The sequence below is a fragment of the Rhinolophus hipposideros genome (assembly GCF_964194185.1).
Source record: "Rhinolophus hipposideros genome assembly, chromosome: 4".
Taxonomy (NCBI): domain Eukaryota; kingdom Metazoa; phylum Chordata; class Mammalia; order Chiroptera; family Rhinolophidae; genus Rhinolophus; species Rhinolophus hipposideros.
In genome coordinates, this window is record NC_138050.1 from 7,665,540 (window position 1) to 7,690,571 (window position 25,032).

The 25,032-nt window shown below is 44.1% G+C and overlaps 1 protein-coding gene across 7 annotated transcripts in view; it reads right to left on the reverse strand.

Moving 5' to 3' along the window:
• Positions 1-8,344: 8,344 nt before the first annotated feature.
• WASF3 (WASP family member 3) overlaps positions 8,345-25,032 on the reverse strand; it is a 130,877-nt gene continuing 114,189 nt past the window's right edge. For 6 of the 7 annotated variants that reach the window (XM_081046476.1, XM_081046477.1, XM_081046479.1 and 3 more), the window contains exons 6-10: positions 24,394-24,511; positions 19,725-19,900; positions 15,410-15,673; positions 13,654-14,021; positions 8,345-11,606 (exon numbers count right to left, since the gene is read on the reverse strand). In XM_081046476.1, coding sequence (XP_080902602.1) covers positions 11,449-11,606; positions 13,654-14,021; positions 15,410-15,673; positions 19,725-19,900; positions 24,394-24,511 — 1,084 coding nt within the window. In that variant the 3' untranslated portion in view covers positions 8,345-11,448. Of the gene's footprint in view, positions 11,607-13,653; positions 14,022-15,409; positions 15,674-16,447; positions 16,615-19,724; positions 19,901-24,393; positions 24,512-25,032 lie in introns of all 7 variants that reach the window. The other variant, XM_081046482.1, reaches the window with a different exon arrangement.

Below are 25,032 nucleotides of genomic sequence, written 5' to 3' on the forward strand. Positions count from 1 at the left end.
GTATGGGTACAAATTCACTCTCAGTAGCAGTGCATGAGAAATACGTATTTGTGTAAGGAAGGAATGAAAGGACTGAAGGAAAGGAGAAATGAGTGAGTGAGTGAGTGAGCTGAATGAACGCACTGAGGAAGGCGTTCAGTTAAGTACTTCATCACTGCGCCACTAGAGGGCGGTGTGCTCCCACAGAAGCAAAGGGCGGCCCCCTCTGAAAAAGGTTTGCTAGCACTTCGGTGACATTTGCTGTTGGAGGGGGAGGCCAGGAGTCTCCCTAGGTCAGGTCCCCTGTGTTATGGTATTGTACCTCATTGGACGCCCTCGATAAACGGGAAGAGGAAGACAGGTGGCCTGGGATCTTTGTGGAAAGCCCACCCAGAACCACAGGCCCAGAACTCAGAACAGAGCTGTCTTCTTTAGGGGCCTCACGGGGGTTGCGGCAGTTCTTTCAAAGGCAGATTTCCAAAAGGTTTTAGTTTTCAGGCTACAAGTGCTGGAGCCTGCACAGCCTGGGACAACTGGAGTTGGTCTACAGAGACCATGGAGAGGCTGAATACCACCCTCCAGCACCTCCCCAGTGATTTTGAAGCGGTTTCTCCTTCCCCACACCCTCCCACATGTCCTTGGTCACCTCCAGGGACAGCTCGAAGTTACCAAGACCCGCGTCTTGCTTGCCTCGTCTCCCCTGCCCAGGGAGGGCCAATGGCACCTGAAGACATCAAGCAAGATTTTGCCGTCCCAGGTCTCCCATCGTGCAGACCCACCCTGCTTCTCTATCTGTCCACTTGGTTTGTCTGCAGAACACATCCTGAGACCCCTCAGGCCCACTCAGGTCATCCATTCACAAGGCTGCCCATTTCCTGACTGCGTCCCCGCCTCCTGACCCCCCCACCCCCAGTCAGGAGCTGACTCCCTCTCCAGAACATCTCCCTTCCTGTCTCCCTCCCTCCCTGTGCCACGGCAGACAGCCAGTGCCCCCCAGGACACAGGTGGCCTGTGCACAGGCTGTGAGTGGCACGCATTTCACAGGGCGACCCCACCCACAGAGGGGCCGGGTGAGAGCCAGCTCGCCTTTCCCAGGCAGGCCCGCCGGTCCACGTCCAGCTTCCTGCCTGCCGAGCACCGCTTCTCACCCACGCGGCATGAAATGAAAGAAGCAGGACATTTGGACACGGTAGCTTGGATGTCAGAATGATTCCACTGGATGTGAGCTTTCTAAAAACGTCGAGTGAGATGGCAGATGGCAGATATCCCCCTTCCCATCCCCGATGTTACGTCAGACACTGAGGTCCAGGGCGAAGCTCAGGGATGAGGTGGGGCTTCAGGGACAGTTCCCAGGAAGCAGTGGAAGGTCCTTGAATGTTCACCAATTTGCTTTTAGACCAAATTAAGGGACCAGTAGGTCTCTTCGGCCAGCCCTGCAGCCTGCCAGTAAGAGGTCGTGTTGTCACTTGCATTAAGCTCCTTGGTGCGTGGAAGTCCATTTGGGCCCCAAACCCATCACTTTCCATGTCACGGTCCTGCCTCAGCTTGGAGGCACAGCAGTGGGGAAGGTCTGCAAGCTGCCACTGCTGTCCCCTGTGAGGTGGCCCTCTGTGGCCTGGGAGGGGCTGAGGCAAATGAAGAAGGCCTGGCTTTGAACCTCAGTTCTGTGACCCTGGCCGGATGATTGCCTCAGTTTCCTCACCTAGGAAACGGATCATGGTTTCTGCTTCACAGAATCACTTTGTGACGTAAATGAGAGTGCAAATGCAGCCATCTCAGCACGATGCCTGACGCAGAGGGGCACCGTGGGCAGCTCCTGCCACGCCTGCCCTTCCCTGCCGTTGCAGCCCGGACACGGTCTTCCAAACAGGAAATGCAGGCATGTTGGTCATATTCACAGCAGAGAGGTCGGGATGAGACTCAGCACCCCTGACCCTGACAGGCAGTCACAGGCCCCTCCAGCTGCCCAGCTACACTTCTCCGCAGTGATGTGGACAGGGGTGGTAGGGGGGAATGCAGTGATGGCTCGCTATGTGTCACCTGTCCCTCAGGGGAGCGGTCTGCGTATCAGGCAGTGAGTGCCATTTCCAATTAGGGCAAATCACTGAGTGACTCCTGATTATATGGGACGCTGGCTTCACCCTGGCCAGAGGGGTGGACTTCTCTTCCTTTCCTCCCCCCGCTGACCTAGCACTGTTCCCTAGTTAACACCCACTAAGGAATTTAAACACAGGGAGCCCCACCTCCTGGCCTCAGAGTCCCAGGGGAGACATTGGCGCTAACCTACTTTCAAAATCTCTTTCTTTCAAGGGCCTCAGAACAGACAGCGCTGCTCTCTGGTTCTGTGTGTGGCTGGAAATGAGTCCAGCAGGTCAGAAGCGGGGTGTGGTGGGTAGGCTCCAGCTCCAGGCCGCTCGGCCACAAGCTCCCTGTGCCGTCCCTGGGTCACCAGGCTGCACATAGATGTGAGTCTTTTTCATGGGAGGCTGAGGGCCCACCGGGTATAAATCAGTCTCTTTGGCCATTTATCTTAGCAGAGGGTAGATAACCATGATTACCAGGTGTGGGGTCAATCCAAGAAGGTTTATTGTTTCCCAGTTAACTACATGGGAAAGGGAACCCCTAGGGAACCCCTGTAGGGAACTGGCAGCTCCACAGACTGCACATGAGGGAGAGGAGCCGTCCTTCTCCCCTTCACTGCCCAGCGTGACAGACCACTGCCAGCCCCCAACCAAGGCACCTTTGTAAAGTGCATGACTCCCCCAAAATCAATGAAGTGTTTTGCTTTCTTTTATGCTTCTTTTGATGCCGTCTGTCCCAATAGGGGCCAAGGGTCAGAGTTCCTGCCACTGTTATTTATTGTCTCATACATCTCAGCTGCCTGGGGAGGAGGAACTGTGAAGTCAGGAGCAGCTGGATTGGGAGAAATACCCATTAAGCAAACAGAGCAGGGAAGACATCAGGGAAAGGAAATACGGGGCATGGAGGAAGACAGGCAAGTTTTGAGAGTGCGTGTTATGACATCCACAAGAAAAACCCTGGCGATCCCCAGCTGCTGGGGGTCACATCAGGCCCTATTCCTGCCCCAAGGACCCCACAGTGGTAGAATCAGCCACATGTCTCACTCCAGTAAGGGAAAAATAAAGGCCTGTCCAGTGAGTGACATCGATGGGGACAGCCCACTTTGGGGACAGCAAAGATCAGGGCCCAACATTTCTCATCCCTGGAACTGAGGACAAGAGCTGAAAGGAGTTTATAAACCACCTGGTCCAGGACCATAGTCTCTCAGGTCCTTTGTGTCACCGAGACCCATGGATAGAAGCCAGTGAGAGGCTTGGGGAGGTAGGCAGTCTGGAAATGGAGGGATAGCTGCTGTCAGGAACCTGGATCGGCACCACCAGATGTGAAACGAAGGGTGGCAATTCTGCATACCTGCACCTGAGCTCCAAAGATGGAAAGGACCAGGACACAGGTCAGCTCACCTTTGTGAGCAGCAGAGCTGCTCGACTGCCACCAACCAGGCACGAGAGATGGACAGCCGCAGACTGGCGGGGCGGTGGTCTGGGGCCCAGTGTCCAGTCCATTCGGTGCTCAGATGGCTGATGGTGGCATCTCTGGGCTTACAGCGGCAATGCAGAGTCAGGCACTGAGCTGGCAGTTCTTAAACTTTGGTGTTCCCAAGGGTCAGGCTGGGTGGTAGGAAAAACGGTGCGTTCCAGGGCCCCATGCTCAAGGTTTCAGTCAGCAGGTTTGGGAGGGAGCCCGTAGATCTGAACTGCAATACGCACCTCTGATGTGGGTGGTGTCTCACCTGGTGAGGCAATGTGGGGGGCGCCTGACCCCGCTCCTTTCCTGGCATTCAGGGACATCTCAACTCAGATGTATTTTATAGCCGTTGCTGACAGGGCTCACCCCTGTTAACTTCCTTGGGCTTCCTCACCCCGTGTTGCCTCCAACCCAGTGTGGCAGGGTCTGGCCGGGCAGGAAACGGAGGCCATGGGGGGAGGAAAGGAGCCATAAGCTAGCAGCTGGGGGGTGTAAGTGGGGGACATAGGCTGATGACGGGTGGCAGTGTGAGGGCTCATGGATGGACAGCCACGGCTAGGACAGAGCCTGGATAACAGGAGCGTGGTGCAGGTGGAGGACAACTTACAACAGAGTGACATGGGAGCCACCACAAACGGGGAAGGAAAGGGCGCAGGACTGGCTGGAGCTGCACCAGTGCTGCCCCGGTCCCAGTGGAAATGTTGCCAAACCCAGGTCGGCCTGTGACAGAGCAGCTGCCACGTGGGTGGCTCGTGGGTGGGAGTGACCCAGGGGCTCTCGATGGGGAATTATCCAGGGTGACCCACTCCCTGTGCTGCTCTTGGCCCGAGATGTGGAGCACATGTCGTTGCAACTCTCTAACATGCAAAGCAAATGAATGCCTCAGCCTCTGAAATATTAAAGGATATTTCAAAGGAGCGGAAAGTTGACACCCGAACTTAATTATCAAGATCGAGTTTTGATTTCAGAAGGGCAGAAGGTACATTTCAAGTACACACACGAAAGGCAACGTCTTACGCACGTAAACCTGTTACTCACATTTGCAGGATGTGTAAGCCACGTGCTCTCAAATTGCTTGATTTCTGTTTAAACTGATTTTAGGCCAGAAGAGCTGGAGCGCATCCTAGAATATTAAATGATTTTAAATGTCACTTCATGGCAAGTATCACTTGGTAGGTTTTAAATGACTCTCGATGGGCATATTTTAATTTTTCTTCGTGGTAAACCATCTACCAATTCACCACCTCTAATGAATCACGGTGCTATATCTGAAGCTAATTACTCAGAACACAAGTGCAAGGATGAAGGCAGTGGGGGATTTAGCAAGGTGACATATGCAAATATCCACAATAGAGAGCTATTGTGTTTTGGCAAATGAATGTCCAGGTTCAGCAATGTGAAGAAAGCATACCTTGACAGCAAGTCTCTTTAATATCTAAGTCCCTGTCAAGATACTTCTACAAGTTATTCACACCTCCAAATTAAATATGTAAGTCTTCGCAAGCTTTTGACACACCTCTGTGTTAGTGGCGTCTTCCCAGAATACCAAACTACATATAGTGTCAGTGCTCTATCTGTACCTTAGTCTAAAGACAAGAAAATCAAGGAGTGATGACATCAAGCAGTGGTTTTCAAACTTTTAGGTAGTGGGACTCTTTTTTCAAACGAACCCCAATAATAAAATAGAAATATCATTTTATTTGTACAGATTTATTCCTAAATTTAAATTGGTAACACTTTGAAAACACTGTTATTTGGTGGACTTGAAAATTTATGACTAGGATTAAGGCTGGCTATTGTTAAAGTAGTCTCAATCTCTAGGTTGTTCATGTACGGTGTTTTGCTTGCATTTTAGAGAATATTCTGATTCGTGGACACAAGGCGATGTAAAGGGCAGGTGGTGCAAAGCACACCACGGAATCCCTGGGTGCCACTTAGTTAAGAAAAGATGTCACAGGTTTCATTGCAGGGTCCCTGCAAAAACAAATTCAGTTGGCAGAAGAACTGAAATGTTGGTCATCTGTTATAATTTGGTATTCAACAACAGCCTGCATTTTTTAAAATTATATTTAAAATCGTTTTAAAAATAAACATTGCAGCAAATATTTATAGAACAACGCTATTGGGAATGAAGGACTAGCCCCATTCCAGACCAACTCTTTACAGATAATTATAAACTAAACAAAAACACCACAGAACTACTGAAGGCAAAGGAGAGAAATGAAAAAACAGAAAGACACTACAGGAGAGTTGACACTTTGAAGGAAAAATTTTGGGGGTGCATTTTCTGTTTTTCAATGGCTTTTTCCCTGAGGACAGATTCTGTACTCCCAAGTAGGGCAGCTAAACTTGAAGAGAAAACCCACCATCTTGCTGGATTACCCCACAGTCAGACTTAAAAAAAAAAAAAAAAAAGGAGGACTAAGTACAGAGTGACCAGAGCAGATAGAAAGTAAAGGGGGATTCTAGAAAGGAGAGCCATAGAGGGGGATCCAAATATTCTGTGTAAAACTGCCCACATCTCTGGTTGATCCTGTAACCAGACATGAGCAAGGCCAACTCAGAGCAGCATGGCAAGACCTCAGGTGATTTCTACTGCTCTCCATAGTGGGGGGTGGGGGTGGGGAGCTTAATTCTAGACACGTTAACTGTCTCCCTTATAAAAAGTCAGTACTTTTCAGAGGAACACAACAAAATCCACAATCTGTCCAATGTATGATGCACCATGTTTATGATACAATCCAAAACTACTAGGCATGCACTCAAGAGAAAAGGTAGGTAAGAGATTAATCCTGAAAAGATCCAGATGTTGGAATTAACAGGCAAGGATTTTAAAGAGTGATTGTACTTATTCTCAAAGATGTAAAGGAAAATATACTTGTAATAAAATGAACAAGTAGGACATTTTGGCAGAGAGACAAAACTATATATATGTAAAAAAAGAACCAACAGGAAACTCCAAAATGGAAAAAAAAACCAGTATCTGAATAAAAGATTTCCTAGATGGGCTTTAAGAACAAATTATAGATGACAGAATAAAGAGTCAGAGAACCTAAAGATTGATAAATAAAAATCACTCAATCTGCTGAATAGAGAGAAAAAGAAATTTTAAATGGAAAGAACCTCAACGAATTGTGGGCCAACTTCAGAAGGTCTAATATGTGCATAATAGGAGTATAAAAAGGACAGGACAGAACAAAAGGGGTAGAAAATATATTTGAAAAACATACCCCCCCCAAAAAAAATATTTCCCAAATATGATGAAAGACATAAATTTACAGAGTCAAGCTCAGTGAATCCCAAGCAGGATAAATACAAAGGAAATAAAATCTAAGGATGTGAAGCAACATTGCTGGTGAGTGTGAAATAGCACAGGCACTTTGCACAAGTCTGGCAGGTTCTTATAAAACTAAACATACAGCGACCCATGACATAGCAATTTCATTCCTGGGTATTTATCCAAGATAGGACGAACACACATGTCCAGAAAGGACTTAGTATTAAGTCTCATCCAAGAGAACGGACAGACCCATTGTGGTATATTATACAATGGATCACTACTCAACAATAAAAAGGAATAAAGGATTGATATACGCAATGATATAAATGAATTTCCAAAAGTATGCTAAAAGAAGCCTGATGTAAAAGGATACATACCGTTTTATTCCACATATATGAAGTTCTTGAACAGGCTAAACTAATCTGTAGTAAAAATACAAAACAAAAAACTCAGAGCAGTGGTTGCCCTAGGGACCAGGAGAGAATTGACTCTGACAGGACATTCTGAGGTCACAGTGATGTCTCCCTTGATGGGATTTGTTACACGAACATTACATTGTTAAAACTCATTGAATGGCATACTAAAGATGTACTTCACTCTAAGTATCTTTTACCCTAAAAACATTAAATACAAATATTAAACTCTTATTTATGATATGTATACTGAAGTGTTCAGGGGTGAAGTATACCGGAAGTACGTTGAAATGCATAAAATGAGGTGGATTGACGTATGGATGGACAGATATGGGTATATGGGCATTTACAGAACAACTTTCTTGTAGGTTTCAATTTTTTCCATAATAAAATGCTGGGGCAGAAGGATATTTACCTAAGTCTTGAAGGTCTACTGTGACACAGGGAGACTATAGTTTGAAAATTTGAGAGTTAAAGAGAACAAGCTTTGAGAGCCAACCAGTGCAAGCGATGGCCAGTTACTCTATCTTTAACACTAGGGAGCTGGACTAGCTGAACATTAAGATGCCTTCTAAATAGAATATTAGTGCCGTCCAAGGCATGGAGCTGTGATGAATAACCAATGAGTAACCAACAGGCTGCAAATATGGAGAGATTTTCTGTACATTTGTAGCTGCAGCTATGGCGGTGGCTGCTGGCTCAGTAAGCTCCCTCCATCCTGAGTGCTGGGCAGGGGAAGGGTTCCACCATCTTTGTATCCCATCTCATGACACTTCCTCTTCCTCCTTCCATTTTATTGATCCTTTGGTTCCATTATCACCCATACTGTCCTTCTTACCTTTGGAGGTGCAAATGTGGCTGCTGCTGTTAAGAAACTCCTTTCCCTCCCCTTGTTGCCCAGCTCACTCTTAGCCCTCAGCTTCCCTTGGCCCATAGACTAGATTGGGCACCTCCCACCCTACCCCCAACTAAAGCACAGGATCTCAGTTCCTTATCTGACAACATTTACCATCTCTCCTTCTCTTTAGAGGACAGAGACTGGCTTCCCTCATGTCCGGCATGTGACCTGCAGACAACAGCAATGGCTTACATTCACAACGCTGTTATAAATAAGCAAAACTTTTAGGGGTAAAAGTGTAATTTTATTTAGATGTTACTTGTACATAATCTATAGTAAGATATACAAACAGATAAAAATTGTTTAACAGGTGTTTTAATACCACTTTAAATTCAATTTACAACAGCATTGGTAATACTGCAAGATGACAGATACTCTGATTAAGAAAACAAAAAGTACTTGCTACTCTGGCTGATACATTCCCACTAGTCTTTAATGGATTAGGATGTGCCATGTATTTCAGTTGCAAATTATTACAAAACCTTCACAACCTAGCCACTTGGTGCTCTGAAGAGATCTGGATATTCTAAAAATTTACTGAAATGAAAATGTTAAATCTCTTAACAGTATACTTTTACTAAAGAAAACAATGTAAGAGTACCAAATCTTATGGTTTGGATTGGGGCTAACAATAGAAAATCAACCACATCATGCTTGTGTTGCTAATGTGTGGTATGACCTTCTCATCCCCTCTGCTCATCTATGATATGAGAAAAAAGCTTATAAGAAATTAAACTAAAATACACACGGGGGAGAAGACTGAGGACAATTTAAAATAACCTTGCAATATATAAGTATTTTAAAAGGTAAAATTCATAGATATGAAATATGCTTTTAAATGTTTTTCTCCATTTGTTTTGGTAAATACTTTTGAAAACGAAAACTGAAAATTTAAAATACATTTTCCTTTTTATATAATACCATATTAGAAAAAGTCGATTAAAATTTTTGAATAAATCAAATTTGCTGAGAAAAATACTGCAAAAATAATCTAAATTGGATTTTAGTCCTTTTTCTACTCTTTTACAGGCTACATAACACATCAGGGCAAAAGCTTTTTCACTAGTCAGAAAATCAAGTTGAAAATAACTTGTTGATTAAACTACAGGAAGACAACTAATAACTAATAGGCTTATGAATATTTATGAATAAAGTGCCACTGATTTTATGGTAATAAGATATAAATAGAAGAAATCCTGACATGGATAGTAGCTTTATGTGTTCTCTCTATCCTGAGAACAGAAGGGACATAAGAAACAAAGAAGCATCACTGAAAATGTTCTAGAATTATACAGTAACTCCTAACCCAAAAGTAACAATAAAGGCAAAATATTGTAAAATAAAGACAAAGTACTGTTATCAAGACAAAAATGAGACTGAAAAATGGTAAAAGTCCCAAGAATAATGCCAACAGAGTAGGCTTCTACATTGGAAAAAAAAAAAAAGAGAGAGAGAGAGAGAAATTAAAGAGAAGTTTAAAAGTTCATTAATAACTGTTACTTATATTGAACAAAATTATGGTGACAGCCAAATGGTGACTGGTTCCAAGAAACAGATACCCAAGAAGCACACGTCAAAACAGCCAGAAGAGCTAAAAAGACGTGACAACCTGGTATAAGCCTGGTCCTAGAAAGGTGATGCAGACAGGAGGCTTTTCAGAGTTTCAACATCGATGTGACTAAAACTCAATATACAGGCTTTATCCGAACCAAGCAAGTGTCCACTCAGGGACACATGGACGTGATGTTGAGGGTCGGCTCATTTCCTCAGGTGAACTCATTAACAAAACTCCATTAAGTCCCGTTTACATTCCCACCATCAAACCAAACAGCTCTGTCTTTAGCTAAAGGTGATTTAATGTGTGATTCTTTCATCATGACTGAGCGTCACTAGCACCTGCCATCTGTTTGAAATGCTGACCTACATACAAACTCCTTAATAAGTAAAGTGTCTTAGTGTATCTGCGAAGTCCTATCTATAAGCAAAGCCTGGGTTGTTTGTTCATTCCAGATAAGCAGTTATCCTTCATCCCAAATTACAAAACAGAAGCTCTCATTCACGAGATTCCCCACGGTTTGCCTTCACCAGGAATATGACCCCAGGGGTATCTCATGTTGCCACGTGGGAAGGACAACAGGAAGGGCACAGGTGAGGGAACACGATCTGCTACAGCTACAGGTCTGATCTCATCTGAGGTGCTTTTTAAAATTTAATGTGCTGACGACAATGTGAGAAGAGAACTGTGTGCTTCTAGGATAGAGCGAAGGCCCCACTCAGTGATGGGTCCCTAATCTGGCCACAGCACCAGGAGAAGCAAACAGCTGGCAGCGTCCACATGCGTGTGTATCAGGGTGCTGGAGTTCGGACCAGCTGGAGTGGGCGCCATCGGGGGCACTTTCTGTGGGACGCCGGGGACCTAAGACCCCTCATTGGCCTTGCTCAGGACATGGCTCCCGGGAAACGCAATGCACAGGCCTCCTTCCCTCCAGGGCTGACACTTGGCAGGTCTGCCCAGCCTGGCCCTGCAACTCCCAGACTGCGCATGTCTGTTCTGCCTGGCTGGTGCCCAAGCTGAAGGGGTGGCGAGTGTTTGGGGGGTCGTCCCCAATGGCCCTGAAAGGGAAAAGGACCCTGGTCTTCATTTTCATTACTGCTGAGCTGCTTACCTCCTACAAAAGTCATCAGCAAGCACTGACTAAGTGAACGCCTGCTGCGAATTCTGCCTGAAAAGGGCCCTTTCAATTTCACATTTCACAAGAGCGTGCAAAGGCAATGAAATTATTCAACAGGACATTCAGATTCACAGAGGCTACCACGCCAAGAAAATGAAAGCAGAAGCGCGATTCTCCTTACTCGTTAAAGCGTTCTCTTTAGAACCAACTTCTGAAACACACACAAAAGAAGTTGAAACAGTATCACTTACTGATTGGAAGACATCACTCTGACACACAGTCATTAATCTTGCAAAGGCCTAAAACCAAGCCGCTTCACAAACACACAGCGAATCATAAGGATCGGTACAAACGAGTAAACCCAGACTGCACTAAACACTTTCATGGCCAAGAAAAAGGAAGCAAAATGCTGTTTTAGGACAATGCAATAGTTACAGCATATTTCCCGATGTGCAGCTATGTTTAGTGGCACTTAAGTATTACACAGTAAATACTGAAAAAACCCAGAATTTTTGGATGTGCAAAAGCAATGTCACATTATTAATACAAAATTTGCTAAGCTACAGGATTATAATACGACTATTTGGGTGTCGAGACCACTTAAAATTTTCAATACACTTTCAACACACGGCCTCCTGGTGGGCCACAGGCCCTGTCACCTCAGTCAGACCAGTCATTTTCATCAAACTCCGAGTCATCGTCAGAATCACTGTACTCCACGGCAATGCGTCTGGATAGGATGGTGGCCACGTCGTTCCCAACTGGCTCACGCTTGGCCTCTTGTTCACGCTGCTCTTGTACCTTTTTCAGCTGAATTCCTGGAGACACAATATACGGTTTAGAATTCAATCCCTTTGCTTCCTTCAAATTAAAGAAAAACAAACTAATAAGTCTACTTGACGTTTTTGTTTTCCTACTGACACTAAGGATAAATAAACAGTTTTGGAAATTTGAGAGGAGAAAAGCTTGGGAAATAGAAGTTTCATGTTTCATGGAACAAAAAAAAAGAATGGTCACTCCAAGTTGTAACATTCTTTATAGCAAAGTAATACGCTGAAACAGGGAAAGATTAGTTATAATTTCAGTGCACATGAACATCACTGAAGAAAATTCTAGAGCTGCACTGCATTAGCCACATGTGGTTTAAAGATATTTTAAACCAATTTAAATCAATTTAAAGATAAATTGATTGTAGGAGTGGCTTCTACAAGGGACTGTGTAAATACAGAACATTTTCTGACAGCACTGTAATCAAAAGGCTGGGGCAGCTCGTGGCTAACCTGGGGAGGTAACTGAGAAACCTCTGTTTAAACAATTATTGTTGAAAATGGATATAAAATACAACCACCAGCTCTCTTAACCTAGTAAGAAACAAAATGGGATGTGATGATTTAATGTGTAATTTTTTGAACTTTTTCTTTTGAAATAATTTCAGATTTACAGAGTAGCTGTAAGTCTAGTATAAAAACATTGCCATATAACCTATACACATTCCCCAACTGGTAACATTTGATCACATTTGTTTCAGCCATCTTTCTCTATCATTGTCGTTGATACACAGACACTTTTTTTCTGAACCACTTGAGAATAAGTGGCATAGAATTTGCCACTTTGCTTTTTGCCCCTGAACTACTTAATTTATAATTCCTAAAAATTTTTTTTTATCAAAATCAGACTATTAGCACATCTACTATACAGATTTTATTTACATTTTGCCAAGAGACCTAATATAGCAAATAAAACAAGGTTTCCGCTGGGTTTGGGATCCAACACGGATCACCCGTTACGTTAGCTGTCGTGTTTCACTGACATCCCTCAGTTGTTCAGCCTAGAAGTTTTATGACCTTCATGTTTTTCTAGAACATCCTCGATGTGGGCGCCTCAGAGGTTTCCTCATGATTAGATATCTGTACGTATTACTGGACAGGGTTCACGGGTGTCAAAAAGCCAAACACTGTCCACCTACGACCCCACATTGTTTTCTCGGCAAAAATCAAAGAATGTCATTGACGTTCAGGATAGACGAGAACCCAGGGATCTGTAGGAGGGTAAGTGTGCCACACTTAGGCTTGATCTGTGGGCGCTCCAGTGGAGAGCAGAGGCTGTGACGTGCCAGCTGTCCTGTGACGGACGTCACTGATGCTGCAGCCAGACTCCCTCAGTCCCTTCCAGACTGAAACCACTCAGTTGGGACCCAGAGCCTGTGTAGCTCCCCACTGTCTGAGAGAGAAGCTCTTGGAATATTTCCCAATCCTGGGCTGTGACCTGGTGTGAAGAATACATGGTGTGGAGTAGACAGATGTTGAATGTGGGGGAGAGAGGAGGCGACCGTGGGTGACGGTCCAGGCTTCCTCACCCTGATTTGACCAGAGATGCTCTACTTTGGTGTCTCATGTTCTGGGTGGAGTGTGGGACTTTCATTTCATAAAAGTTTTGCTGGTACTAAATGGTGAAAACTACTGGCTTAGCACATCAATACTGGCTTAGCACATCAAGCTAAAAATATGAAAAGTCTAGGACATATCCCAGATTAAAAAAAAAAAAAAACGGTATCGTTAATATGAGATCATTTCCTTTCATTTATACTTTTACCCTTAGAGTAGGATGCAGAGAAAAGAGTCGATTAATCACTTATGTTATCTATTTGTAGTCAAGTAAAGCTTTCCCAAATTCTCAATTCTTTATCATTATGCGTTTACTTCACACTGGCAGAAACACATCTATTATTTAAAAAAAGAATCAAATAGGCTCCTTTAACCGTACTCCAGAAAACAATTTAGTGTAGCGAGCAGTCATCTGAAGACCAGGCTGTAGCTGGTTGGACACAGAACTCTCCTTCTGAGCGAATTTGGGGGGTTCACTTACCCATTCGAATAGCAGCAAGGAGGTCACTCCGAGCATCGCTTATGGGTGGTTGTGCTGTTTCTTGTCGCTTTGCTTCAGCGACTGGGGGGCCATGCATGGGGGAGGATGAGAGAGAAGAGCCTGCGCCAGGAGGGCCTGGAGGGGGAGGTGGGGGGCCGGGAGGAGGCGGGGCTGTGACCACCAGCCCAGTGGAGGGGGGGTGAGGGGGGGCCGTGTAGGAGGAGCCAGCTGGTGCCGGGAAAGAGGGTTGCATGGGGATCTGGAGGGGACTAACGAAAGCAGTTTGTGCTGAAGGAATCATGGGGGGTGGGGGGGGAGGAGGCGGTCCTGAGGGGTTGTAATAGTCCATGGTCTGGGTTGGGAGCATCCTAAGGAGAGAGGAAACAGAGTCATGAAAACAGCAGCAGAGGGACACACCCGAAGTTCCGACATGCCAAACAGAAAGGCCTCCCCCAAACACAACACATATTGCCATCTGTGTCACGTGCTGTCATGTGGATCCAGGCAATAGGTGCTGCCTAAGCGAGCACGTCACTGGGATTCACAGCATTGCGGGACGCAAATATGCACACTGGGTCAGTTATTTTCATAGGTCTACATAAGTCACTGGGATGGAATTCAAGATCATCTACTTGAATTCCAGAGGCACCCAGAGGAGCACCACTCAAAAAAGAAATTTTCTGTGAAATGCTCGCGTAAAACAGTTGATTGCAGAGGTAAGAAGAGCAACACAAAGGCATCCTTATATTGAGAATCTGAAAAGTAGGTGGCTTTACAAATTTGTCTTGCAAGGGTTCTGTGTCCAATCAGATTTGGCAAATTCTGTGTTTTATATCCCATCCCCATGGAAATTCCCACAATGCCCATTAGAATATCTATCAAAAGCTTTGAAAGTCCTACAGCCAAGAAATCTGCTAAATTCTATTTAGCCAAGGGTTTTCCAAAGCTCCGGGACCCCAGGCCTTCCTTGTGCGCAACACTTAGAGCCTCAGAACAAACTCTGGGATTCCTGACTGAAAGAGAACCGATAGATGGGAAACCTCCAGGACCCGAACCTGTGGTCGGGAAGGAGACCTCTGAAAGCCGAGGGAGACATATCTAGAAAGTGATACAAGCTGCTGGACAATGAAGAATGCACTGGTCAGACGGACTCACACGTGCGTGCTCAACTTTCCTGGGCGCTGACTCGGAGGGGCCCACCTCTCCAACAAAAAGGAGAGCCAGGGCAGCCCGTCAAAACAAAGGCGGGCACTCAAGTTACTAACCACCTGAACGTGAGGGGCTTTTCTGGGGGGTGTCTGACTTAGAGCCACACGACACAAAACAAGGTGGCAGCACGACGACTGGGCACCGAGGTGGGGTAGGGGGGTCACACAGCCCAGTGTAGGAAGGGCTGCGATGTACAGCTTTCTCATTTGCGACGCGGATTCTCGGTGGTTCCCCCAGGACACAGGGAGCGAACTGAAGGTTTGGGACAGGTCCACAAAGCTGGCGTCGCACTCTTTGTCACCGTGTTAGCTTACCCACGCATTGTGACTACAGGAGTACGCGTGGGAAGGGAGTGTGTGCACAGGCAGCCACACACGCCCTGAGACTTGGCTGTAACAAAAGGGGAGTCGCATGACTGTGCGTCTTGCTAACACAGGATGGGCCATCAGCACCATCCGCCTGTGACAGTGGCCTCGGTGACCACCCGCCCGCCCCCCTCGGCCCAGGCCTCCCCCGCCCCCCGCAGGCGCCACGCGGCCCGAGTTACCCGTAGTCCGCGGGGGCCGAGGGGGCCGAGGCCTGGGCGCCCTCCGCGGCCTGCGGCGGGGGCGGCGGGGGCGGCTGCTGCGGCCGGTTCAGCGCCACGTGCCGCGCCGAGGCGGCCGCCCGGTACTCAGGCTCCGGCGCCGGGTTCGCGGGCCCCACGGGCGCCGCGTCGCCCACGGCGTAGGAAGGGCCCACGGGCTGCGGGTGCGCGGAGTGGTTGGGCGTGGCCGGGTAGGAGTAATCTGTGACGTCCGACGCGTGAGACCTGCGAGCAAGGGAGCGGGAGAGATGCAGGTTAAAGAGGCGTCCCCGACGCACCCCTGCGTAACAACACCGCCAGCGCACACACGCCACACACTTAGTCCCCACTGGCGCCCCGGTCGGCCCGGGGAGCCGGCGGCCACATCACTACGTTAGCCGCGAGCCCCCGTGTTACAGGGATTCCGAGTCACAGCTCTGAGCGAGTGCGTCACACACACGGGCAAGCAGGACGCAGCGGGGCCACCTCGGTGTCAGCGGCCTTTTCTCTCACACGGGAGGCCGTCACACCAATTCCACTTGATTTACAAACACCATCGAAGACAGAGGGCTTCAGTGGCGATGAAACCGACAGCATGAAGTTAGACATTATAAGCTGGCAGGGGAACTGGACACGTAGGCACAGTTAGAACAGCAAAACGAGACCGCAAAACGGAATCCAAGTCGTCTGGAACACCAGAAATGCACTTAGCCACGAAAGACAGAAAGGATGCGGGGCTGTATGGAAAGGCCTTCCTGCCTCCTGTGCGCAGTTGCGGGTGAAACTCTGAGGGGCATAAACCGTGTATTAGTTGACAGAGCTCCGAGAAACGCCAGCGAGGCCCCGGGGAGGGGCTGCAAGGGCTCGTGAACGTCACAGCTGCACGTGGCGTTAGTAACAGACAGCGGCTCCGGGCCGGGTTACGGGGCACATGGTCAGCAAGGGGCTGCGCAGCCTCTCAGGACGGCCGAAGCGGTGGGCAGCACGAGGCTGGCAATCCAAGAAAGCAAAATGACAAACCCTCTGGGCATTCTGTCCTCGTTCGTGCTCCCTGCCTGCTCCAGTTTCTTTGCGTCACTCATAAACTCAATGCCCATTTTCCTCCTCTCCCACTCTTCTTTTCTTGTTCTGACTTTTCGCACGTTTATTTGCTGGTTTCGGTTAGGATTCAGCTTGTGCTTCTCTCTCTGAAGGAAACAGGCAGACACACATGGGGACGTGCACGGGCAGGACAGACACCAACCAAACGTCCTTCTTGGAATTCAGGAGCTGCTCTTAACTGGAACGTCGCAGGGCACAGCAAAGCCCTCTGCCTAACAAGAGACTGCTGCTGCTTTCTTTTTTCGTCCCTAATTGCAGTATAATAATAACTCAGTTTTCTTCCCTAATTGCAGTATAAATTCTAGATTATGGTGCACATGTGCTTATGTCTTTTGAACTATGCAAACTGCTGGTAAGTGAGTTAAAAATATTTTTAAAGGGGGAGGAACCTGACCTGTATTTAGAATTAGCATATTTTTACAATGTAAATACCTAAAACTCTGGAGTTACTGGTGACACGTGCTCGGCTGTGTGTGCTGTGACTATGTCACGGGCAGTGTGTAAAACTTGCTAAAGGAAAGAAAGTTATCTAGCAAAGTATGGAGTGCTTCTGATAAGACGAGGAGCCTGAAATTGAAAATATCCTGGTATCGTTTGGAGTGCTATCCTTATAAAGTAGCTTTGTGACTCAGAGCCAAAAGGAGCCAATAAAAAACGGGTAACCAGACGGACAAAGGTGTAAAGGAACATCTGAATTCGAGAATGACAGCAGGAGAGTTCTGGAGGGCAGGACTGTGAGGAAGGGTGGGCAGGAGAGAGGACTGGTCAGTAGAAGAGTGAAGACCCATCTAACAGGAACCCCAGTGGCTGGAGGAGAGGAGAGGAGTTGGGTGATGCTGGGAAACAAAGACCCCCCGCGGGAAGTAGAAATCAGCCACAGTAGACACTGTACCAAGGTGGAGGTGAGGGGGCCGGTCCTAAAATGATCTGTTACAGAAAAGAGAACTGGTAGGAGTGAAGACGATATGGAAGCAGGAAGAAGAAGTATAAACAGTGGACCCTCAGTGGGAGAACCCCATGACTCTCCCAGAGTTTGGTGGGTAGACAGGCAGGCAGTTGGAGAGCTGTAACACAGGGCCCAGGATGGGATGAGAAAAAGCACAAGGACAGCGGGGCATGGAGGTGCCAAACTCCTGAATGATGGTGAAAGAGAACAGGGGGTAGGCATTTCATCAGTTCTCATCCTAAATTTACACTTATCAACAAACCATTCCTGATCTATACAGAGACAGCAAAAATTTATGAGTAGCTTATGTGAAGTAGGTGAAATATATTATGTGTATGAACAGCTTATATTCGTGCCATGAAACTTGATATTCAAATTTCCCTCAGTTATCGTGAATACATCCATTAAAAACCATGTTTCTAAATAATACTTAAAACATGAATATAAAAAATAAAATTGTCACACGATTGAAAACATAGAGCATGATTTCAATTTCTGTAAAAGAAAAACATACACTTATACAAAAAAAGACCAAAGAAGAAATTCACTAAAATGAACAGTGGTTTCTTTGAATAGGATTATGAATAATACATTAATATTTTTCCGTAATTTCCAAATACAAAAAAATTTATCTTATTTTATCATTGAAAAAAGTGACATACTTCAGTAAAATAAAAATTTCTAAATTAAGGGAGATAAGCCAAGTACAATGGTAAATTACAATCTATTAATATTTATCTGGTGCATGCATATAATGAGAAGCCATGGGAAACAGTATGAGACAAAAGGAAATACTGAAGAAACAAAAGTTATAATTCCATTTGCTTTTTGAAAAATAAAAGAAATGAAGATATATCTAAATAACATAAATCCAAAGGCAGAACTCTAAATCACCTTAATGACCACCAATTTTATACCCAGCGTGGAGCAATCTAATCTCAGATGCTAAAATGAGTATCAATCATTTAACTGAGGTATTAAAAAAATCACTTTTCCATCCGTACGTAATGAGATAGAAGAGTACATATGGAGTATTATAAAATAAAGTATATGTTTCGCCTGAGTGAACAATCACAACTAAATTAGCTGGAAAAAAAAACAAAAAGTACATTGACATCCTGAGAGCTGTCAAGTTTTAGTACTCCCTCCTCCCCACCCAAAGGACTACGGGCAGAATTGTATCACCATGCTTATTCTCTATAGAAATAAACACACAGATTCAATCTTGAGACAAGAGCTCATTAACGCTTCAATAATTCTCTAATATTTAACAGATAACATCCTGTACAGAAAATTACCTAGAACTTGCCTCATCTCCAACCAATGACTTAAAGCCCTTCTGGGGTGGGAATATTTACAGGCAGCTGTCACCAAACATTAAGTATCTTCCGTAAGCAGTTTCTGTGCTAAACACTGAGATTATAAAGATAAAATTTTTAAAAAGGAAAGATCCAGGTGGTTGCCCCTTTTGAAACATTCTTTTATCATATAAAGATTCTTTATTCAAATTATTTAAATGCTCACGGGAGACACTGAAAGTTTATGAAAATACAAGATAACAACTTTACAAAAGTAGAAATAGGGAATTAAACTGTAAGTTAAAATTGACTAGTCGGTTCCCGTTGCTCAGTGAATCCATTCTGAAACATGTGACTTACATGCCACAACAGTCACACCTGCAAGAAATATTTTTACTGAATTGGTAACACATTTTAAAGTAAACTCCAACAGCATTCTTCTCCTGAAATTAGACCACAGAAGACAGTGCACTGAAAAAATGAATGTCTCTGGGTCATCACTTTTTGAAAAGGTCACAAAAAGAACGATGCAATTATCCTTGGTCACATCAGTGACCACTCACCAATCGTTTTTTAATACCAAATGGCAAAGGAAATTCAGCATGCTATGCTAAAGAGGAAGAGAAAGAATTAAATGATTACTGAAATAAACACAGAAGTCACTGGCAGTTATTAAGCCCCAATTTAGAATCGATGTTAAAACACCACATCTAGATGAACTGAAAATAAACTTAAGTCAGAGATATGGAAAATCATACAACGTAACCAATGTAAAATAAAACTGCTTTAAAGTATTATTTCGAAATCCGAAACAAAATATATACAATTAATTTTTCAGGAAAGATTTGAGACATACTATGGGACACATAAACACCAAAGCCACTATCATATTCAGTGTATAAGATGACCCAGCTCTACTCAGAGGCTTTGCTACACACACACGCGCACACACCTAGTGTCTGGGGACAGAGACCCCTCGGAAGACGCTCCGTGGTACACACTCTGAGACAACCTGTTGTCGGGTCTAAGCTCTTTGTCATATGCCATCATATTCCACTCCTGGCGCCTGTTTCTGGCTTTTCTAACCTTTTTCACCTCACGGGTTGTGCCATCTATACGCTTTTGCTCCTGAGGTCCAGAAAAGAGAGCAAGCATGCCGAGACAGAAGGGAAAGGAAAACAGGTTAAATGCAGTCATAATGCTCAGGAAACAAGCCTGATGTGCAGACAAGAGACATTCCCCTTCATCACTCGAATGTTAAGAAAATTCTAACACAGCATATACTCTTACCCAACAGACCCAACAAAAGTAACTGATACTCAACGATTTAACCTAAATAAATAAAAGTTACTCTACTGCAACTACCAGAATTGGTTACCATCATTTTTAGTGAAGAATTCTCACATTACTAGGCTTTCAGCTCGTTTTAAATGTACCATAATCCTTTTAGATCTATACTATACAGATGAAATATCTGACAACACCGTATCATTTCCCACCCCTACACAAATTTTGACTGGCTTGTTAACAAGCAAATCAACATTCAAAAAATAATGCAAAAGTTCTATCTCCAGTTTCTAAAAGATTATTACAGAATATTTAAGCTAATCCTGCAACAATTTTAACCCCAAACAAAAGCAAGGTTAAGAACTTACCTTCCCATACAAAGACTCATTCTTGCTCCAGCCCTGCTTTGCCAGCAAAACTGTGTCCAAAAAAACTTGGGTCCCACATACATGCTTCTTTGAAGGCGAGGACAGTTATTTCTTTGTGTGTTTATGTATTTCCTGCTTCCCTAATAATGTTTTATGATCTCTAAGGACAAGAACTGTGTGCCTCTAAGTCCTATACCCTCTTACACTCCCTCCACACACGATTTTACACAGTCATGCACATGCAATCAGTAATCAAATCCAGGCGGGCTTACCAGGTCCCAGCCCATGCCTGGCTTTGATCATACAAACGGCAAACCAACAAAAAAAAAGACAGGTGTCTGCCCTCATGGAGCTTGCAGTCTAGTGAGGGAAGCCCCCAAACCACACAAATAAATGTGTAATTATGCAATGTCGTCACAACATCAAGGTATTGTCTGGAAGTCAGGGACAGCGTCCCAGAGTGAGTAAGAGACAAGATCTGTAGCGTGAGTGGCATTCATTTTGCACAGGAGTCCGAGTCAGAGGCATGCCGGAGGGAAAAGGGTGCGCAAGGGCTCTGAGAAGCGACAGGATCACGTTAAGAGAAATGAAAGATGCTGAGTGAGGAATGAGGGTGAATGACTCCCAAGCTCTGAAGGGCTATGTTAAAAACATTGTTCTAAGAGCAATGGGAAAGCACTGAGAAGTGAGAAGGGAAGGGATGACTACTGAAAAGGAAGAAGCATTTGAAAAGCTCCCTCCGTGTTGTGGAGAACAGACTACAAGGGGAAAGGTAGGGACACCAGTTAGAGAGCTCTGCAGGGGCTACGTGAAAGGATGGTAGACGGCTCACGGGTGGTAGTGAAGACAGACAGCTAGACTGTTTTCAGAGGTATTAACAAGGCAGAGGTAATTTATTGGCAAAGAATGTGAACGTGGAATCCACAGAACATGTATAAATGGTTAATAAAGATATGAAAAGATGTATAATGCAAATTAGATTTTGGGGGGAGGGAGGCTCATCAAATAATAGTAATGATAATATCCAGGACTGTTATGAGTATAAACTGGTCCAGTGTTTTAAAGAGTTGGGGAATGATGTCTTTCAAAATTTAAAACTCACACTTGACTTCTAGGAATTTACCCCAAAGAAATATCTGCACGTGAGTACGGGGATACCCACTGCAGTATTGTAATAGCAACAGTTTAGAAACAACCTAGATATTTATTAACACAGTAACGGGTAAATTGTTTATGAAACATCCACATGTTGGAACACTATACAACTGTTAAAAAGAAGTACATCTTCAATTATGTCTGTATATGTGTGTATGTGTGTGTGTAAGTTGTGTAGTACAATCCTATGTATATAAAAATACTTTGTGAAATGCGTTTGCATATATTTATGAATGTTCAAAAATAAAAAAGCTAAATCTAAAACTATGCACACCCAACTGTTAAATGTTAACAGTGATTAGTTATGCCGGGCAAGGGAGAAACATCCCAAATTTTCTAAACTTTAGTATTTATTTCAGTGTCATTTGAACATTTTACAACCAACATGTATTGTTTGGATACTTTTAAAAACCAGAAGAAAAAAAACGGAGAGGGATTTCAATGAATTCCAATACACATCCTGATTAAGAACCACTGTATTATGCTAGACTATCCCCCTTACTTTTCAGAGATGTATGTTGACACACGTAACGATTAAGTGTTATAATAACTCTTTACAATGCTTCAGCCTCCAAATCTACCCACCAACATGCACACCACACACACACACACACACACGCACGCACACGGGAACTACCTATGACAAAATGGTAACAGTGATGTATCTATACTCCAACTACACTGGCTTACAGTAACATCCCAAGAAAATGCCAAACTGTTTCCGAGCCCAGAAGGACTTTAACTACTTCCACTCAGAAGGCTCCCCAATTGTGAAGCACCCCCACTCCTCCAGCACTCCTCTCACCTACACACGCACCCACACACGTACCCACATGCTGACCTGAGCTAACTTCCTTCCACTGCCCATCGTTGGATCTCAGTGAGTGACACCCCTGAGAGGCCACCCTTGACACCCCACTTCACTTTCACTGTCGCCCCACTTTGTCATCTCACCCCCAGCACACCATACTTCTCCTTCAGAACACTTACCAGCATGGTAACTACAGACTTACATGTGTATTTGCGTAATTTAAAAAAATGTTTTTAAACTATCAAATTAAGGAATCAAAGTTCAGAAATAATGGATTTCTCATCCCCAAATTTTCTAACTTAATTTTTCCTTCAGATAGACTTGTCAGTTCCAAATTCAAAGCAACCTGCGTTTCTGCAATCCTGGAGGATTTCCAGAATGAAGGAGATCTTACCTCATTTTCTCTTCCTACACAAAGCAGATCCGTAGTACAATTTCCAAATTTCTTTGCCTCCTTATGAGTCCCAGAAGGCTGCATGATTATTTAATGCTTGTTTCTCCCACTATATTACAATCACCATGAGGGTGATAATCCTTTCATTTTCACCAGTTTATCCAGCATTTAAAGGCATTTAAAAAGAATCGTTATATAAATGAATGAATAAGAAATTCTCATCAGAATTTTATGTGTTTGAGGAAAGTGGAAGGAGACAAAACAGCCAAGGAAATGACAAATAATTTTGAAGACACGATAATCATATGTAGATTAAGACTGTTTTCCCCTGAAGAACATTGGCGAAAAATTAAGTATTTCTGCCAAAGTACCACAGAGAAGGGAATCCTAGAAGGTAATTTAAAAGGACAGGCATGTTTTAAAGGAAATTACTTTAAAAGCCTGGGGTTTTGCCCCATTACTACTAAGAGCTGTGGGGATTAAGACCCACAAGCCTTAAATATGTTTCTTTTCTGTTTAAGAAAATCGCATCTTCCTTTTCTTCACTTGAATACTTCGCAGTTGCTTTGCTTGAATACTTCTCCACTTGAACATTCAGCCACCCTTCCAAGATTTCCCAGTTAATCTCCCCAACCCACCAGCACAAGAAGGGAGGATGACTAACCAAGCCTTCGGAATTCCTTCCTAGAACTCAGGGGTAACATCTTACATGTACAGTCTGCAAACTGTTTCCGTGTTCCCTTTCTTAAACCCTGTTTCCAAATTTCAAATTCTCTTCCACCCCAAACTGTCACTCCTACTGGGCCAATATACCGAAATGCCTCAAAACCTTAGGGCCACTGACCCACAAAAAGCTAAGCATTTCTCTTAACTAAAGCACTCTCATATATTCGCCAAGCAAACCAGGTGGCACTTTTTTAAAACATGGCTTACATGCAGAAGTCTTTGGGGCATTCACTCTTCTCAATGGCTTCAGTCTAATTTTGGGGGCCCAAAGGGACAATTTTCAAAATGTGAGCAGAGCGGGCTTATCTGTCCCAGAGTGCTGATCATGCAGGTCCCTTAACCTTCAGGCCTGCAGTGATCTCGCCTACTGCCACCTACCAAAGCATCTCATTTCTAGAAAATACCATCCTCTGAACTTGCAGATCATGCACGCTTTTCAATCCCATGTGAACATTCACCAAAGCATTAATTACTACTAGGGGGTAACCCAACAACTAAGAAAGCGTTAGAAAGACAAAAGCAGGTAATGCTTTCTGGTATGGAATGTTGACTGCTTTATGAAATTTGAAAGAGCAGTAGGAGAGAAGTTCTAAAACATGGTTACAGACAAAATTGAAATTTTAGCCACTACTTTCGTGAAAGCAAAGCAAGGGTCACAGAACAAATCAAGAATATTTATTGAAAAATAGTATTCCTATGCTACACTGACTTATCAGTATCTTCATGTAAAAAATACAACCTCTGAAGAACTGCAGCACTAAATCTAACCTCTCAACCATTTAACTAAAGAACTTACTGATTTATTTATAAACTACTTTATTTATAAAAAGAATCCCATTTACATATTTACATGCACATTTCCCCTACTGGAATTATTTACCTTTTGACGCCTTTTCTCTTTCCTCTTATCTTCCGTGTCCTGTAGCATTTTTTCTTTCCAGAGGTCAAAGAAATAGGAAGGATCAGTATAGAACTTCAGCCCGTCCTTTTTATCATCTCTATAAATCAAGGTATTGCAAGTTATGGGGGGCAGAAAATGTTGTTAGATATTTTCATAAGGGGTTAATATTAATTTCAACTCATGAATCTATATGGGGCATTTTAACTGTCCTGTACATTATTAAGTTTCTCAGATTTCCTTATTTGAAATAAAGCAAAACACTAAAGAACAGTAACCTTTTCTAGAATAATTAGGTAAAAAGTACTCTTGCAAATTTAGATTTAAGTATAGAAAAGTACTACTAAAAATCACAGTATGGCTCATACACAGCAAAATTTTAATACCTTATTTCAAGAAATGTTTTGCTTATTCCAACAGGGGCCATACACAGAAATGCATGGATTCTTTATAGACATTCAATTCTACTCTGGAGTGTCAGTGTTATTAGGATAAGGATTTGTATATATTCTGTCCCTTTTCTTCAATCAGTTTTGCCCAATATCTAAAAATTCATTTATAAAGGAAGTAAAACATTCATGGTGTGTAAGTGACTAAGACAAAAAGTGATGAGTTATTTTT